At 46.5% G+C, this 16,385-nt stretch overlaps 2 protein-coding genes across 2 annotated transcripts; one reads left to right on the top strand and one right to left on the bottom strand.

The window, feature by feature from the left end:
• Window positions 1–166: 166 nt before the first annotated feature.
• Window positions 167–7,910, top strand: LOC119404799 (coiled-coil domain-containing protein 130 homolog). The gene is made up of 7 exons (XM_037671469.2): window positions 167–343; window positions 1,126–1,259; window positions 1,969–2,143; window positions 3,143–3,227; window positions 5,067–5,239; window positions 6,840–6,978; window positions 7,526–7,910. The coding sequence occupies exons 1-7, from the start codon at window positions 341–343 to the stop codon at window positions 7,828–7,830; spliced, it is 1,014 nt and encodes a 337-aa protein (XP_037527397.1). The 5' UTR covers window positions 167–340; the 3' UTR covers window positions 7,831–7,910.
• A 3,984-nt stretch (window positions 7,911–11,894) lies between these two features.
• On the bottom strand, window positions 11,895–15,980 carry LOC119405400 (solute carrier family 22 member 6-B). Its single transcript, XM_049419383.1, has 4 exons — window positions 15,624–15,980; window positions 14,840–15,172; window positions 13,776–14,579; window positions 11,895–12,266 (listed from the first exon to the last, which is right to left on the bottom strand). Exons 1-4 carry the CDS (start codon window positions 15,978–15,980, stop codon window positions 11,982–11,984), a joined length of 1,779 nt encoding a protein of 592 aa, XP_049275340.1. The 3' UTR covers window positions 11,895–11,981.
• Between the last annotated feature and the right edge of the window lie 405 nt (window positions 15,981–16,385).

Genomic DNA, 16,385 nt, shown 5'->3' on the forward strand with positions numbered 1-16,385 from the left:
CAATGTGCGTTACGCTCAATACCAGCCTGAAATCTTAGAGGCAATGCTTTTATGCACGGCAAGCAACGTACTGCAAGCGCCGAATGCAGCTTTAGAAACCGAAAGGTAGTCAGCCGCCTTTTGCACGTACAAAAAAAAAAAAACGCTTTGTTTCTATTATAAGCCGAGCCAATCCGTAGTTTGTTATGAAAAGATGTGCGTTTCGGCGCCGTAAGCAGTTTTGTTTTTTTGGTTCTCATTATTTCCTTGTAGTTATTTCAGCTGCGAATTCTTCAAGACTGCTGTGACAGCAGTCCTGTGTACGTGAGAGGCAGCGAGTTGCTCTTCCTGACCTCCCAAAATGGTAAGTGGACAGCTTTTTTGTGTGTGTATCACTCGACTTGGTTGGTTGTTTAGGAATCTGAACTGCAGGACATGATCGGTTGTATTCTAATTATTTTGAGGCCGTGAGGGCGGCCGATCGACTAGTGCATATGCCCCACTTCTGGCACAATCTCCTCTGTGTCCATAAAATTCTGGACAGAAACAGCTGATGGAATTCCGAGACTTGTTCTCCGCTTAGCCCGGCTGTCTAGATGTTTACAAAACTCTTCGGTTGTGGATGCGCAGAATTATTTGATCGCAGCGGTGTGCAAACAAATGAGTGTGGCACGCCTTGCGATAACTTATTCTTTTTTTTTTCTACTCCAACCCGCCTTGGTCTATTACGGGCTAAAGCGTCGCGCTGCCAAGCAAGAGGGTGTTACCGATACGTTAGCGATACCTAAAGAAAAACGAGAAACTCACAGTGTCACTGGTTATATGCTATATTGAAGGTACGATAATAACAACAGTGATTGGGACGTGTCACTGGAGGTTCAGTAGCGTACGCCGTTCCGCTTCGCGGTTTTCACTATTTTGCTAACATCACTACTGCCAGAGGTAGAGTCAACAGTGCCAGCTGCCGGCACAATACCACTGATGCTAAAATGCCGGCGTTTCTGGTCACGTGACTGCAGCCAGCCAATGGGAGCGTAATGCCGGCAACATTCTGTTCAGCCTACTCTGCCGGCAGCATTGACAGTTCCTAATCATACCGTGGTTTTGACTTGTAATACTCGAGAATTTGTTATCTTTTTTTTCCAGGCGGAGAGGAAGGCAGTGAACAAGTACTACCCTCCGGAATGGACTCCCGGCCATGGCTCCATCAACAAGTTCCGCAACTCGCACCCGTTGCGCGACAGAGCTCGAAAGTTGCACCTGGGAATTCTTGTCATCAGGTGTGTACACTCCTTCTTTCTATCGCCAGACGCTAGACGAAGACCAGGACTTAACTGGTCTGAAGGAACACTTGTATAAAGCAGTGAATGTGTTTATATTGACAAAGTGCTTGAGAACTCTTATCGTTGTTGATTTTGCAATCACATGTTCATGATCACGAGAGAAGAGTTTGCTGCAAGTAAAATGATCAAGATTCTTTGCTACTTGCTGATCAACTCGAAGGCCACATGAGCAGTGCTTCCCAGTCACGGAAATTTGAATGCCACGCACAAATCTTCATTGTAGCATTCATTTGTCAAGAACGCTATATTTTGCAGGAAAACATTGTTCTTGCGTTCTGCTGCTGTTCACAAGGTCTGGGTTCGATTCTTGGGCCACAGCGCTTGCACTTTCACGAAGGAGGAACGCATAGTTGCTTACGTGTCGCACTTGTGGTGCACGTCACACAAGCTCAGTGGGTCGGCTTCAATATTTATAGCCCCTGTTTTGCTTTGATTGTTTATATCTCATTAGTGAATGAAGAGAGTTGATTCACGTACACGCTAGGTTTGTTCGTTCATATTCAGTAGATACAAAGGAGAGCAAACTAGAACATGGACACAGCATTGATCTCATCCTTTTCTACGTCCATGTTCCAATGTCTTCTTTATCTAGCATTGCTTTATCTTCACTATTTGCATTTACTAAAATTCATTATCGTCCACTCAGGTTCGAGATGCCGTACAACATTTGGTGCGAAGGCTGTGGCAACCACATCGGCACGGGTGTTCGCTACAATGCAGAAAAGTCCAAAGTTGGAATGTACTACACGACGCCCATATACAAGTTCCGCATGAAGTGTCACCTGTGCGACAACCACTTTGAAATCAAGACCGATCCACAGGTAAGTGGTAATTTGCTGCATTCGAAGAAGAATGTGGCAAATTTTTTTTTCTTTTTCGTAACCACCATGATTTTGTTGTTGACTTTAAAGCTCAAGCCTGAGCTGTGTTTGCTCTGCCAGTTTGTGCCATTATGGCAAAGGTTGTGTCCTACCCGTGAAAAGCACACTTTGAATTGTTGTTTCTGCAACAAGAAGTCACGTGCATCAGCTTGTTTCACCATTTTTGTGTATGGATGCATATCTTTTTGTAGTTTATATTCCTTTTGCTGCTAGGACTGAAAACAATATTGATATGGACATATATGCTTTGAAAAAACTCTCAGCTGGCATTTTATGAAATACATCTATGAAGTACACAGGTTAAGCCATGCAGTAAATATTTACTTTAATGGGAACACAATGTGCAAAGAGTTTCTCATGCAAAAATATTTGACTATGGTAGTGTTATGCAAGAATACTTGCCGAGAAGAAACTTCTTGTTTTGCCACTCTAGGTGTTTTTGTCATTGCTGTAAAATATGAAATAATAATTGTACTGTGTAAAAATTTCCTTTTGCATCTATGAGCACAGAATAAATCTACATGCATTCTACCACCTCACAGTAAAACTGGTTTCTGTGAAGCCATATTAAATGGAATGATCCTGAACATGTATCATTTTGTAAACATTGTTAACCTGCAGTTGTAATACGTAATCTTGCCCCAGACATATAATAAAATTCTGGTTCGCTACACTCCAGGCGGAAATCACCTCTAAAAGCGTCAATTGTTCTGGAAGTAAAACAGTATTCCCAAGGCTTTACTGAAAAGTTATTTAGATATGTCTCCATACGTGCGAAAGCTGAGGCATTGCCAAGCTTTAGCACTGGAAACTTGGCCTTCAGTAGTAGAAACTGCGTTGCTCTTATGGCCTAGTGACTACGGCTGCCTGTCTTTTAGTTCATTTGTTTTCACTTACGTTTAAAGCCTGACATCTCCGACTTCCTCTGCTTCTGTTTAGAACATGGACTACGAAATCATATCGGGAGCAAGGCGTCAGGAACGGCGGTGGGACCCAAGTGAGAATGAGCAGGTTGCCCCGGATGGTGAGTTTCTTTGCTGCTCTCATTTCTTAGAGTGTTCAGCCCTGAAACCTCTGATGGGCAGACACAGGAAGAGATCATTGTTGTGCCAAATCGCACTTACAGTTCTCAAGTAATTAGCTAACTTTTAATCTCATCATAGGCTCTGCACTGTTTCATACTTCAGAATTCCAATTTAAGCACGGAGAACTTACTGTGTAACCTGTAAGTACCGTTTTTGATATGCTGGATGGAGGTTCTTGGTTATGTATAGTTTCACGAACCAGTGACTTATTAATTACTGCATTCATTAAGCTGTAACTCAAATGATATTTCGCTCTTTCATTCCTTTTGTCGATGCTCACTCAACTATCACTGATATGATACTTTGTTGTTTCTTTGTTTTTTGTACTAGCGTGCTCTCCATGGCAAGAAATAAACATGGATTTGTTGGTATAACTTTTCTTCAAGTGGTACTGTAGGTGTTGCTTGTTTAATAAACGAGCGCTTGTGTTCTGCGAATACACGTCCGCCAGCAAAAAGACTGAACATTTCATGCTGGATTACAGCAGATGGCGGTACATGTGGCCAACAGGGCGACACACTTTGCAACTTGAACCAATGCCTAAAGGGTAGAGCATGCAAGGCTTATGATAAGCCGAGGAATCCTGAAACGACCAGGCAAGAATTTTTTTTGGGCCTGAAAGCTGGAAGAAGCATCAGCCAGTGGGATTCAACTGCAGGCTTTGGTTTAGTCAGTTGGCTGCCAGTCATCCATAGCAAAACCATGTTGGCTGCCAAATAGCTGTTTGATCAACATCCCAACACAAAAAGACAGATTTTAACAGCGTAGGCACTACATTGAAGAACTGTGGTACATTTGTGGACCTGTGCATGACTTAACGTAAGGCTTCTTATGAGCCTGCCTAATAAATTAAAATGGAATCCTTCCCAAGAATAGCAGGAAGCTGATAGACAATTTTTTCAAAAAAAATTCTTCACAGTTGAAGATTTATTGTGGTCTAGGCATCAAACCCTCCACCAAAGTCTTTTCAGTGCAACCACTTTCCTGTTCTAATGAATGAACCCACAGCCAGCATCTTTTTGAAGTGGTTGCTCTATTGTCAGAGCTAACCAGGTGGCTTGCAAATATGCGAGCAAGGCCGAATTGTTAACACAAAGTGCTGGACACTGTATAACATGACCAATCAGATACTAATACGGCAAAGAAAGTTGTCTGGATTTTCTTTCGTGGCTTCGTCCTGTCATCATATGGAGTGAATTTTTTTTCCCTTTTATGAAACATACGATAATAATATTATCGTCCGTGGCATACCTTGTGCTTTTCATGTAGCCTTTCAATACGTTGTTGCTTTCTCTGTGAGGCATTTGTCAAGAGTGCTGTCTGTTCCACTTGGACAGAAATTCATCAAGCATTGACACTTAGCTGTCTGCAATGTACTATGAGGCATTCTGTAGCTGATTTGTTCCATATGTAGTTCTATGTTACTTCTATATAGATGATCTTAGGTTTCGCATCAAACTTCGTTTCACTTTTGCTTTATTTTGCTGTTACAGACAGGAATACAGATCTTTTCTTTATTTGAGCAATGATGAAGATTTAGACAGTTGTGAACAATAATAGACTCCAACAATTGTAAAGGGTTGTTTATAATTTCCAAGGACATTCCTGTAACTCCGCATGCTCCACACAGCCTTGAACAGGGTTATTAAATTTGCATAATTAATTGAGCAAATAGTTACGTATGTAAATTGTACCCATCATAGCTGTCATGTTACTGAAGTTGATCGCATCTTGTCACAGTACCCACTCCTCGCTTTCTTTTCTTTTTTTTTCCTCAGACAAGGAAATTGGCAAGAAGATGGCCACCGACGCCATGTTCAAGCTTGAGCACGATGTTGAGGACAAGGCCAAGGTCAAAGTTGTCACACCAGCACTGGCCAGGCTAGAGCATCTGCAGGATCGCTGGCGAGACGACTACACTGCCAACCAGCTGCTGCGGAAGTCATTTCGGGTACTTATGTTCTTTCTACTGCTTTGAACACTGTCTGAAGGTATAATTGTCGTTGCTCATTAGCAGACTTAACAGCGAGTGCACAGCAGGTTAATTGTTGATTTCAAACTTAGAGTTTTATTAGAGATGGGCGAATATTCGAACGAATATTAAAGTATTCGAATTTGCTTCGATACGAATTTAGATTATTCGAAATTTCGAAGTATTCGAAATGAACGAATATCTGTATGTTTGACTGCACATAATTCCCTGTGAAGGTGGTTTCACTGCAGCGTCGGGTTGCTGTAACATGAAACCACCCTGCCAGGGGTAATCTGCACTGCTGCGAAGCCACACTTCAAGGTTAAGTGTACATATTTCTTTAAAGTTTAAAAGCGTGTTATATGGGCTTTGATGCGCTAAGTACAGTAATTTTTAAATTGTACCGTATTGTACCACTTATAACTCGCACCCTACTGCTATTCAAATTTTGATACCCTTTCAAAGTTTCTTCCACTTCATTTCAAATCAAAAAAGTGACATTCACTCATACCTAGTTCCAATTCTTAAAAATATTGTGCAAAGGTCATGAAGAAAATGCTCAATTTTCATTAATAATAAGTGGTGAGCACTATTCGAACTATTCAATTCGAAATTATTCGACCAAATCACTATTCGCTTCGAACCTCAAATATACTATTCGCCCATCCCTAGTAAAGTGCTGCCAGTCCAATGTGCTGGCAGCACTTATACTAGAGGTACACTCAGTGATTACAGGCTGCTTTCCCGAATGCCGCAGAAATTCAGCTAAATGCTATCAGTGAGTCAATTGGTGACCAATTAAGTTCCATTGCAAACCTCTCTCATGACCCCTGTTAAAATGCCTTGAGTTAAGCTTGTGGCATTTAAAGGGAACACGTAAACTCTAGTCACTGTTTCAGTTTATGTGGCTTCAGGCTAAAAAAAATAAAATGTCAAATAAAAATGCAAAAATATGTGCCTTTTTTTTCTGTTGAAGCATGTGGATTGTGCAACCCCTCTTGCTTTTAATATTTTAACTTCGAACCTTATACCATATCATAAGCCCAAGAAAGGCTGCTTGGCAAAAGAAACTAGTTTGGTAATATTTCTTCATAATGCCTTATTTGTGTATGCATACAGCTGGTGTCACTGCACAGTCGAACCAGAATAGATATTGAATTCTTCACTATAATGAGCAGTTCAAACGCTAATTAAAAATGTAAAAGCTGCTCATTGGTCAATTTTGCCGGAGCTTCTCCACTGAAGCTAAAGCATGGTTTTGCTGATGTTGAATGGCTTGCAGGTCCTTTTGTTTACTGTTCCAAAATTAAACTTGCTTTGTTGAGTTGCGCCAAAATCAAGATCTTTCTGCTCTAAAAATTGCTCCAAATCCTGTTTCAGCTGTTGCAACCCCAAGAAATGTACGTTAGGCACTGCTCCGAATCGGCGTTTTGCCGGCGCTAAGGGCCGTGTCTGAATTCTGAAGTTCAGATGGCTATTGCACGACCGCTAAGAATATGTTATTGCCGAAAAATTTGTTAGTACAGCCACCTTGCTGATGTCTTTCCGTCTCTTTTGTTTGCTGGCACATTTGCAATAGAACAAGAAGAAAGACCTGCACGTCCAAGCCGAGAAGGACAGAGCGCTCCTGAAGAAGTCGTCGCTTCTCATAAACCTCGTGCCCGAGACGCAAGAGGATAGCCGCATCGCCAAGTTGCTCACATTGATGCCAACGCAGAGTATGAAGACTTCTTCGGTCCTTTGTTCATTGGATGCTTAATGCTGAATGCTTGACTGAATTTCATTACACTGCCACTTTGTTGAGTTACGCCAAGTTGGATCATAAAGGAGTTAGCTGCCAGCCTTACTTCGTATTTGTTGCTATTGCATTCTATTGAGTACTTGTTGCTATTTAACTTCTTGCTGTCGCATTCATTGCTTCAGCGCATTCATAGCTGCAAAACTGTAACCGCTTTATTGTAAGGCTACACTTCCTAAAAGTGTTCCTAGTTTCTTAGTATCTTTACGAGGTTTTGAAGTTTGTACGTATCACCAAACAGGCCCATAGCCAGGAATTTTTTTTTTTTTTGGGGGGGGGGAGGGCACTTGCTGAAGGCCTTGACTATTTGAGAAAAACACCTATTTTCATTATTCATTTTTTGGTAAAACACCCTGTCTCATCAAAATTTTGAGGAGGCCCGGTCCCCCCCGGCTATGGGCCTGTTACCAGGACTCCGCAAGCTTTTACCGAGAAATTCAAATCGTCTGATTTCGCGTCTGTTGCAGCATCGGACGAGAGGCGGGAACTGAAAAGAAAAGAAATAGCCGTCCGACCGCTCTTTGCACCGCAAGCACCAACATCAAGCTCCACGAAACAAACTCTCGCAATGCAAGGCCTCAATGTCACAAATTTGGAAAAGTTGGAGTTGGCATCCGGTACGTCAACACCGCTGCAGAAAGACCTCGTCAGGAAATGTGAACAAGAGAAAGAAGAGAAGGCACCCCAGTCTTCCAAGTCACCGTCCTCAGCAAGGACGATCTCCTTGGTTTCTGATGCTTACTTTGACGACTCTTCTGGTGATGAAACGTAGTGCTGATGTCAGTGTGTGGGCTGTAAATAGTTGGGGGCATTGGACTGTACAGTACGTCATAATGCATTAATAAATACAAGAAGTGTAGTTAATTATATTCATCTAACAAAGGACTCCTCTCGTCTGTTTTCGTCATTGCCAAAGTCTGGCCAGGCGTTTAAAGGTAATTGCGAATGAGTTCTGCGGAATCCTGCAAGGTGGTGGAAGGGTTATGAAAGGGATATTTGACGACCACCTGTTTGCAGCACGAAGACGCAAGGAAATCCATATGGATTTCCTAGGAAGTAATGTTTCTAGTTTAAGAAAAACTCCCCCTCTAACAATCTGGGGGTGCGGGGGGGGGGGGGGCAAATTCCAAATTCCTGCCCCATATTGTTACTCAGACAGGCCTGTCCCATCATTGTTTAAAGAACAGGGGGGCAACAGCTACGTCCGTCTGTGACGTGGCGCGCTTTTATTTTTTTCGAGCGCGTGGCTTACTTGCGAGCGGGCGGGAACATCGCGGCATCCCGCGGCAGCATCGGTAACTATGCAGCTCACGGTGCTCAAGTCAACCAACGGTCGTGGACTTTGTGTTTATGGCGCGGTCATTTGGGTTTGTGGAATCGTTTGTCGAGAGAAAAACGAGCGATCTCTTGCTGGCTTTGAGAATTAATTGTAAATTCCAGGCTGTCTGCTGCGCTATAATATTTGGCTCGCATGTTCTCGGCGGCCACGACTACCGATCGGCAGCGTTTTCTGAGCACGCTGAAGAAGTGTTGCAGGGCTCCTTTAATTGTCACTTGCGTTCGCGCTGCTAGCGGCCGTCAGCGCCCTTCCTCTTAAATATACAATAAGGTGAAACGTTCAATCAGTTTAGACAGATAAATTATTCCATCAGAGTTCTAGTGTAATTATTTTCGCCACGTTAGTATAATTATTAGAGGAGGGTATGAAGATCTAAGTTCCAGTTATTTTCGTGCCAAAACTTAGGCACCTGAACGTCAGCGCGACGCCACGAGTTTCAGTTTTATTACCTAATTCGGCCATAGATTTCATATATATAGCATATTAACTCTATGATTTCGGCCACATTGGTTCAACAAACTGTTGTGAAACTTGCCATGCTAAGACATTGGGTCCCTCAGAAAACAATGCAAACAATCTTTAAATATTGACGATTACATGGCCTCTAGCCATAGGCGTGCTCACAGGGGGGGCAGGGGGGCGGCCGCCCCCCCCCCCTAATCGCCTAAAAGGGGGGGGGGGGTCGCAAAATCTGCCCCGTACATTGACCCTTCTAGTCGCCTAAGAGGGGGGGGGGGCGCAAAATCTGCCCCATACATTAACTTAGTAGGGTGGGGGGGGGGGGGGGGGGCTGCGATGAGCCTTTGAGCCCCTTGATGGGCAACCCTGCGCACGCCTATGCCTCTAGCAGCTAGACGCCGTCGAAGTCTATGACGTCAAGGCGAGCAGGTGGGGGACCATTAAGATGGCGTTGCCATTCTCTTTTTCGGTCGTTTTCTCGTGGTGAGATGTATGTTTTAGGTATTGTGAAATTGTAATTTACTAATTCGAGAAAAATCGCTTAAAGGGGCAGCCATTTTTTTGTCCTTCCCGATCCTTTCTCATCATCGACTAGAGAGGCGCTTTTGATGCCACTCCGCACGCTGCTCCGCGTGCTTCCTACGCAACAACTATCATCATCGTGGTCACTCGGCAAGACACGCTCCGCCCCACGAAGGAAGGTGCCCCGCCTAATTGCGGAGGAGTAAGCGAAGAAGCTATTCGCTGAAATCCTATGTAGCGGAAACAATTGGAGATGTTTGTCATAGTCGGCGACAGCTCACGTGCGCAACGTGATGCATATCGCCACGCCTACGGTTCGATTCATCGGAGTGGCATCGGGCTGTCAAGAGAAGTGTCAGAAAAACTTTTGTTGGGCCTTGTTGGTACATAGCATTCTATTCTTTGTGGTCGGTCTTGATTTGAGCTGAAGTCCGCTTCTTAAAGGGACACTAAAGACAAATAATTTTTGTCAGAGTGAAATCTCAATGTATGACAACGTTTAAAACGGCAATATTATCAACAGCAGTGCCCTACTTAACGAGAAATTAGGCTAAATGTATCACACGACGTGCGCCACGTTTGGGACATTTTGGAAATTATCCCGATGACGTGAGAGCGTCCGACTACAATTAATCACTAGTAATCAAACTAGCTACAATAAAAAAAAGAACCTTCCGTGCATCAAGAGACGTAATGCTGCTGGTTCGTTTCTGTTTGATTCATGGAAAAAAAATGTTGCAGTGGCTTAGCTCGGCTATGCCAGGATAACGTAGCGTTAGCAAATGTTCAGCTGATTGTTCTTAGCCTTCCTGATTGTCTAGGATTAGCTTGATTATCATGCTTACTGCTGCTCCAATGACACACACATGGTATACATATGTGGCACATGTATATTTATTTTGCCAGGCAACTACTTCGGGATCCGACGAGTTAAGCTTCTCCGCTCTTCTGCGCCGTTGAGCAGCATTTGCGCACTCCTTCTCCATGGCTAAACCACACTGACAAACGCCAGTCAGAGGCGCTATCAAGCGGCTCCAGCGCAGTGTTAGACGGCGACAGCGCAGCGAAGGCGAATAGCTGCGCGCGCGCCGGCGCCAGTACGTCTACCTCGGCCACGACGTCATTCCACTGGAAAGCGCAGACTGGCGGCAGCAGCGGCAGCGAGTCGCGCGCGGCAGCGGCGGAGTGCGCGGGAGGTGCCGGCTCCGATGCTTCAGCTGTGTGACATCACTGATCCTCGCGCATGCGCAGCACGGCTCTTGAGGAGCCACGCGAAACTGAATCGGCTAGGCCAGTGCAGCTAACGCTACAAAACCCGAAATGTCGAACGATACTATTTGAATGATTTCAAATCATTTCTGTAGTATTTCGATGCGCTCTCTGCTATAATCCGCCCATAGCGTCAGATACGTACGCCCCACTACCAACAGGAGCAATATATTTAGATATTCATCACCACCACGTAATTAATCTCTCCAGCTGCAGGCGCAACCTCAAAAACGGAGAAGCGAGGATTTTTTACACCTTGTTTACTATTGTCTAATTGTCTATTGCTTACTATAATTTGTCCTGAGGAGCCTAAGTACACCCTATAGTCACGAAGCTTTTTTTTTTTTGTATCGATTTAAATAGCACGCACTTGTGAGTATCGCCACTACTCTAATGAAAGCTTGTGCACTGTACTCGCACTTCAGTCAAGACGTTTTATTTGCATTATTTGATTGTAAGCACGCATTTGTTGTATTGCCACAACTCTAATGAAGACTGTTTATATTTGTGTGCTCTCTACTAGCACTTGTTTGATCTTGGAATCGGTTTAGAATATGCATTGTTGTGTTCCTCCAGCTTTGCTGCCAGGGTGGCGCGACCCAGTCAGGCAATTACTCAGCCTTTTGTCGTGTCCCCCAAGGCAATTTTGTATCAATTTTGCCTCGAATAAACAAAACCAAACACGGCACTTTCTATCGCCGTTAATTCGACGCACATTCCGGCAGCTTTGCCAAATACTAACCCTTTGCACTTAGACAGGAGGAGGGAAAAATTGCAATAGGCACAGATCGATATCATGGACAAAAAATTTTAACATATACCTTTCTTGGTTATTTGATTTGCCTTTAAGAATGGCCCATACTCGCAAGCCCTGCATTTCGGACGAGAACACTGACCGCTATGAGCTAAAGCATTTCTAATAAACGTCTGGCAAAAGAAAAAGTCTACGCTAAATGAAACAGCCCCCGAAAGAAGAATCAGCAATGCAAACACACGCAGCAAATTGTACTGAGATACGTCCAACCGTAAATCAAGGCCACGAAGGCTGGCCCATATAATATCATACTAAGCGGTAAGGGATATATGCTCCAAACCGAATCGGGGTTACACCATACGTCGTGGGTTTAGCGATGTTCGCATCGAAAGTACGCGGGAAGAAAGAAAAAAAAAAGTGTCAATGGTTAGCACATAAAGCGACACAAATAGTTCGAAAACGCGTTCGCCGCAACGAAAAGTGAATTATTGCAAGCCGTAAAATGAAGCGTTTAGTCGTCCACTGATTCAATGCACGTTTGCCCACGTCTCGTCTGGAGTGTTAAAGGTCGTCAGGGGCATCATTGCTTCGAACACACGGGGTCAGGCGTGACAGCGTTCTTCTTCACCGGCTGCGCCGCACCGGCTGCGTCGATGGCGTCGACGCGGTTCACGATTTCGAGCAGCCTTTTCTCGGACAGCGTCAGCAGGAGCAGGGAGAAGACGAGCAGGTGCACGGCCGCGACGACCATGTACAGCGCGCCCAGATCGTAATGCAGACTAGTCTCGACAACACCAAACGCGTCGGCCACCATGGCGCCCAGCCTGCCGAAAGTGTACGCTCCGGCGAAGGCCACGCTGCGAACCTAACGAGAAATTGCAGGTAGACAAGCTAGAAGCACTCGTACCACACACACAAAAAAACTGTCTTTTATAGCGATCTTCTCAGTTGTACTGGACCCCCCCCCCCCTTCGAAATAAAGAAATTATGCATCTTCACAGGATAGCGCGCCTCCAATGCATCCAAATTATGCATCCAATGTGGTTTTGCAGTGTCTCAGGGATCGGCCCACCTTTCAAAGAGACGATGTCGTGATGACGTCACCGAGTGACCAGTCACGTCACGATGACGTCACAAATTTTGGCGAGTTGTGTGACGTCGTGATGATGTAACAGTGTGACGTCATTCCATCATGATTATTCGCGTCACTCGTGTTGAAGTCTATACGGTGGCTTTCACCTAAAGACAATTAAAGGACAGCCTCAGCACAGAGTCTCATTAAGCAAATGGAACTTGTCGTGCCAGCCCTCGCACGTCATATAGAAAAGTCGATTTCGTGTGGATGAGGAAGTGCTTAATTCGGTACACTGCCAATGCAAATGTAATAATATCTGGGGTTTAACGTCCCAAAACCACGATATGATTATGAGAGACGCCGTAGTGGAGGGCTCCGGAAATTTCGATCACCTGGGGCTCTTTAACGTGCACCTAAATCTAAGTACACGGGCCTCAAACATTTTCGCCTCCATCGAAAATGCAGCCGCCGCGGCCGGGATTCGATCCCACTACCTTCGGGTCAGCAGTCGAGCGCCATAACCATTAGACCACCGTGGCGGGGCGCCAATGCAAATGGAGGAACTTAGGATCACGCTATATGAGCGACGTCATTTGATTTTTTTAACATTACTCGTGGATGGGCTAGCCATTGCTCAAATGTCTCCGGAACACAACGTTAAAACGGAAGGAAGAAGTGTTAAGTTCATACGTGGAACCTGCCATTGGCTGTGTGTTATATAAAAGTGATGAGAAGCGGTATTCTATATGGTAATTAGAATGGGTGCCGAGTGAAGCACAACATATAGCTTACGACGGCGTTAGATAATATGACTAGAAAATTTCAACGCGTGCGCAAGCGCTATAGCATATGCAAGATAGAGCTAACTGGATCCCATATCGCCATGGGAGAAATTTGTACCGCAAGTAAGGCTAATGATCACACTTAACAGAACCTTCCATGGTACCAGGACTGCTTGCGCCACTATCAGGTGCTGCTCTTATGCCACCTAGAAGCGGGAATCGCAATTATTCTGTGCCGTAGCTGTAATGGATACGACGCGCAAATCCGCCGACTAGACTGCGTCTTATACCTTCTATTTCTTCGCTAACGCGGAATATAATCTAACATGGCGCGACCACTGTTAGGTTCCACGCGTGAAATGGACGCAAAGTGTTTGCCTCGCATCTATTTCACGCATAAGTGCCTAGTACTTTATTGGGACCCTCGTCTGTACATTTTATTCATATTTTGTAATAATAAAATTGATTGATTGGTTGATTGATTGATTGATCGATCGATCGATTGATTGAGTGATACCTGCGTCGGAAACAGCGCCACGGTGTGCACACAAAGCAAGACGTAGGCGATGTTGAGAAGCAGCGAGCGCCACATGACGACCAGCTGGTACGGAAAGTTGAGGCCCACGGACTGGGACACCGCGCTGTAGAGCAGCAGGAGCGACACGGCCAACAGGAAGACGACCAGGGGCGTCAGGCGGCCGTGGTGCTTGATGATGAAGTAGGCGATCGTCATGGCCGGCACGTTGCACGCGATCACGACCCACTTGACGAAGCTCGCGTGCGGCCCCTCCATGTCCCGGTAGTAGTAGTTCCCGTACACCGTGAACCAGCAGCCGAACACGACGAAGCACTGAGCCAGCATGACGCGTGACCGGAAGTAACGCAGCTGCGTCCTTTTGCAGTGGCCCGTATGACGGCGCTCTTCCGGTTCCCGCACAGGGTTGGCCTCGGCGTCCACCGCTGGGGTTCCCGTTGCCGCGGTACACGCCAGCATATCCTTGACCTTCTCGAGTCGCTCGATCACGACGTCGGGGTCTTCGTCGTTAAGTAGTGCGGCCCACAGGGCCACTCTGCGGGCCTCGTGGAAGCGGTGGTTGACGATGAGCCAGTGCGGCGACTCCTCGGTCACGGACACCGTCAAGAAGAGGAACAGCGCGGGAACCACAAGGCACGCGTGCCACACGCGCCAGTTGGAGGCCACGTACGCGACCGTCGCGACGTACACGGGCGCCAGGACTGTGGGCCAGCAGACGGCCAGAGCGCAGAAGGGATCCCGCGGACCCACGGGAGTCGACTCGAAGAGCAGGACAAAGGACACCACCTATATACACCATGCGTGGATGAGTATATTCAGACACATAGCGCACAAATAGCATCGCTTGTAAACGATAACTTTTGTCCAATAAAACAGTTGCGCGTATTCCTGCAACTGTGGAAACACATTAATAAATCTAGCTATAGTCCAATTATAAGTTGAGTAAGTCTTCCTTGTGTCATCACTCGTGCTTGGCATCATGTTGGCGGCAAACGAGTGAGCAACTTCGCGCTGCCAAAATGTGGCCCATTAACGCAATGTCTCACCTCTAGCACGCTGACGGCCGCAGAAGAGACGAATCGCAGCACTATAAACGCAACCAGCGAGGGCGCCAGGCTGGTGGCGGCGCCTGAGCCAAGGAGAACACACACCGCGACCCACATGATCGGCCGGCGGCCCCAGCGGTTGGACGCCAGGCCCGCGCACGGGACAGACAACGCGGCGCCGCACATGAACGTCGCCTTGATGACGTGCCGGTACCAGCTGCGGTCGCACACGATGTCCCAGAATACCAGCACGGTGGTTCCCGTGTGGCGCGTGTCGTATTCCCAGGCGTCGCAGGCGACCACCACACGCGTAATGTTGTCAGTGCCACGGTCCTGCGCAAGGAGAGGCTTAATGCTCCCAGCCGTCCCGTTCGAACGGTTGGTCGTCCTAACGCCTCTATTTCATAAAGGATGCGTTGGTCATCCCCTCGGACAGTTCCCGACTCTCCGAGGCGGTGTCTTCAGCTAATGAGTTGCGTGCGCATGTACATCTGGTAGTCCTGGACTGTCGGGGACGAATAATCGAATGCACATGCCCAGCGTTAAATTATTAGGGAGTGTCATTCTTTGTCATCTTGTTAAATGTGATAACGCAAATACAGACTTGTGAATAACAGACCTAATAGAAAGCCTGATTACATGTCATGTCGTCTCAACGCCTGTGCTTGTTTCAAGTCCAGTCTGTGAGCCTTCAACTATAACCAAACTTTTCAACGAAAGCCCTGATCCTGTAAGCCTTCCTTCGTTACGTCACTGCTTAGAGCCGTGTGCGAGAAGTGCGTACATCCGCGACAGCAGGTGGCGGCGCCTCGTAGTGGTGGCAGCTGTCGTAGCCTCGGCCACCCGGTCCGCGGGGCAGGTACAGCTCCTTCCACGCTTGGGCGCTCACATTGGCGTACTCGCCGCCCTGTCGGCACCAGTGGTCCACGGGCTCCAGGTCCGTGACCACGGCAAAGCTCTGCGAGTAGGCCACGAACGTGGTGATCTGCGCGCACAGCAGCGCCAGCCTCTGGAAGCGCCCGAAGCCGAACACGATCATGCCCTGAATCAGCGCCGGGTCGGTCGCGCTCTCCGTCAAGGGTTGAAACAGCGACGGCAGATAGGCTGACACGATGCTTCGCGAACGTCGCAGTCTGTCCATGACTTGTTTTGCCTCTCGTTCTGCCGACTTTCAGATTGGAAATTATTGCTCCGGATAAAGCCGTGACCTTCGCTCGGAGCAGAACTTCTTCTTCTGGGACTTAATCGCAGTGCACGTGCTCGCGAGCTCGTGGCAAATTCCTTTTCTTCGCTGTCTGATGACCTAGCAATCACCCTCCGTACAATGGGCTTGAATTTGTCACTTCCTATTATTACCGTGGTGGCGGTAGAAACATTTATTGCCACTGTGTGAACGTGGTGGCCGAGCACCCTACATGGCACGTGGGTGCTCCCTCACTGTGGGGAGGCACCTTTACAAAGCGAAGGAAAGCCACTGAAGCGCAATCCTCTTCATCGCGCAGGAGATGATCCGCAGCGCTGATCGAAAGCAGGAGTGCTGGCCAGG

Source organism: Rhipicephalus sanguineus, chromosome 9, assembly GCF_013339695.2.
Source record: "Rhipicephalus sanguineus isolate Rsan-2018 chromosome 9, BIME_Rsan_1.4, whole genome shotgun sequence".
NCBI classification, from domain to species: domain Eukaryota; kingdom Metazoa; phylum Arthropoda; class Arachnida; order Ixodida; family Ixodidae; genus Rhipicephalus; species Rhipicephalus sanguineus.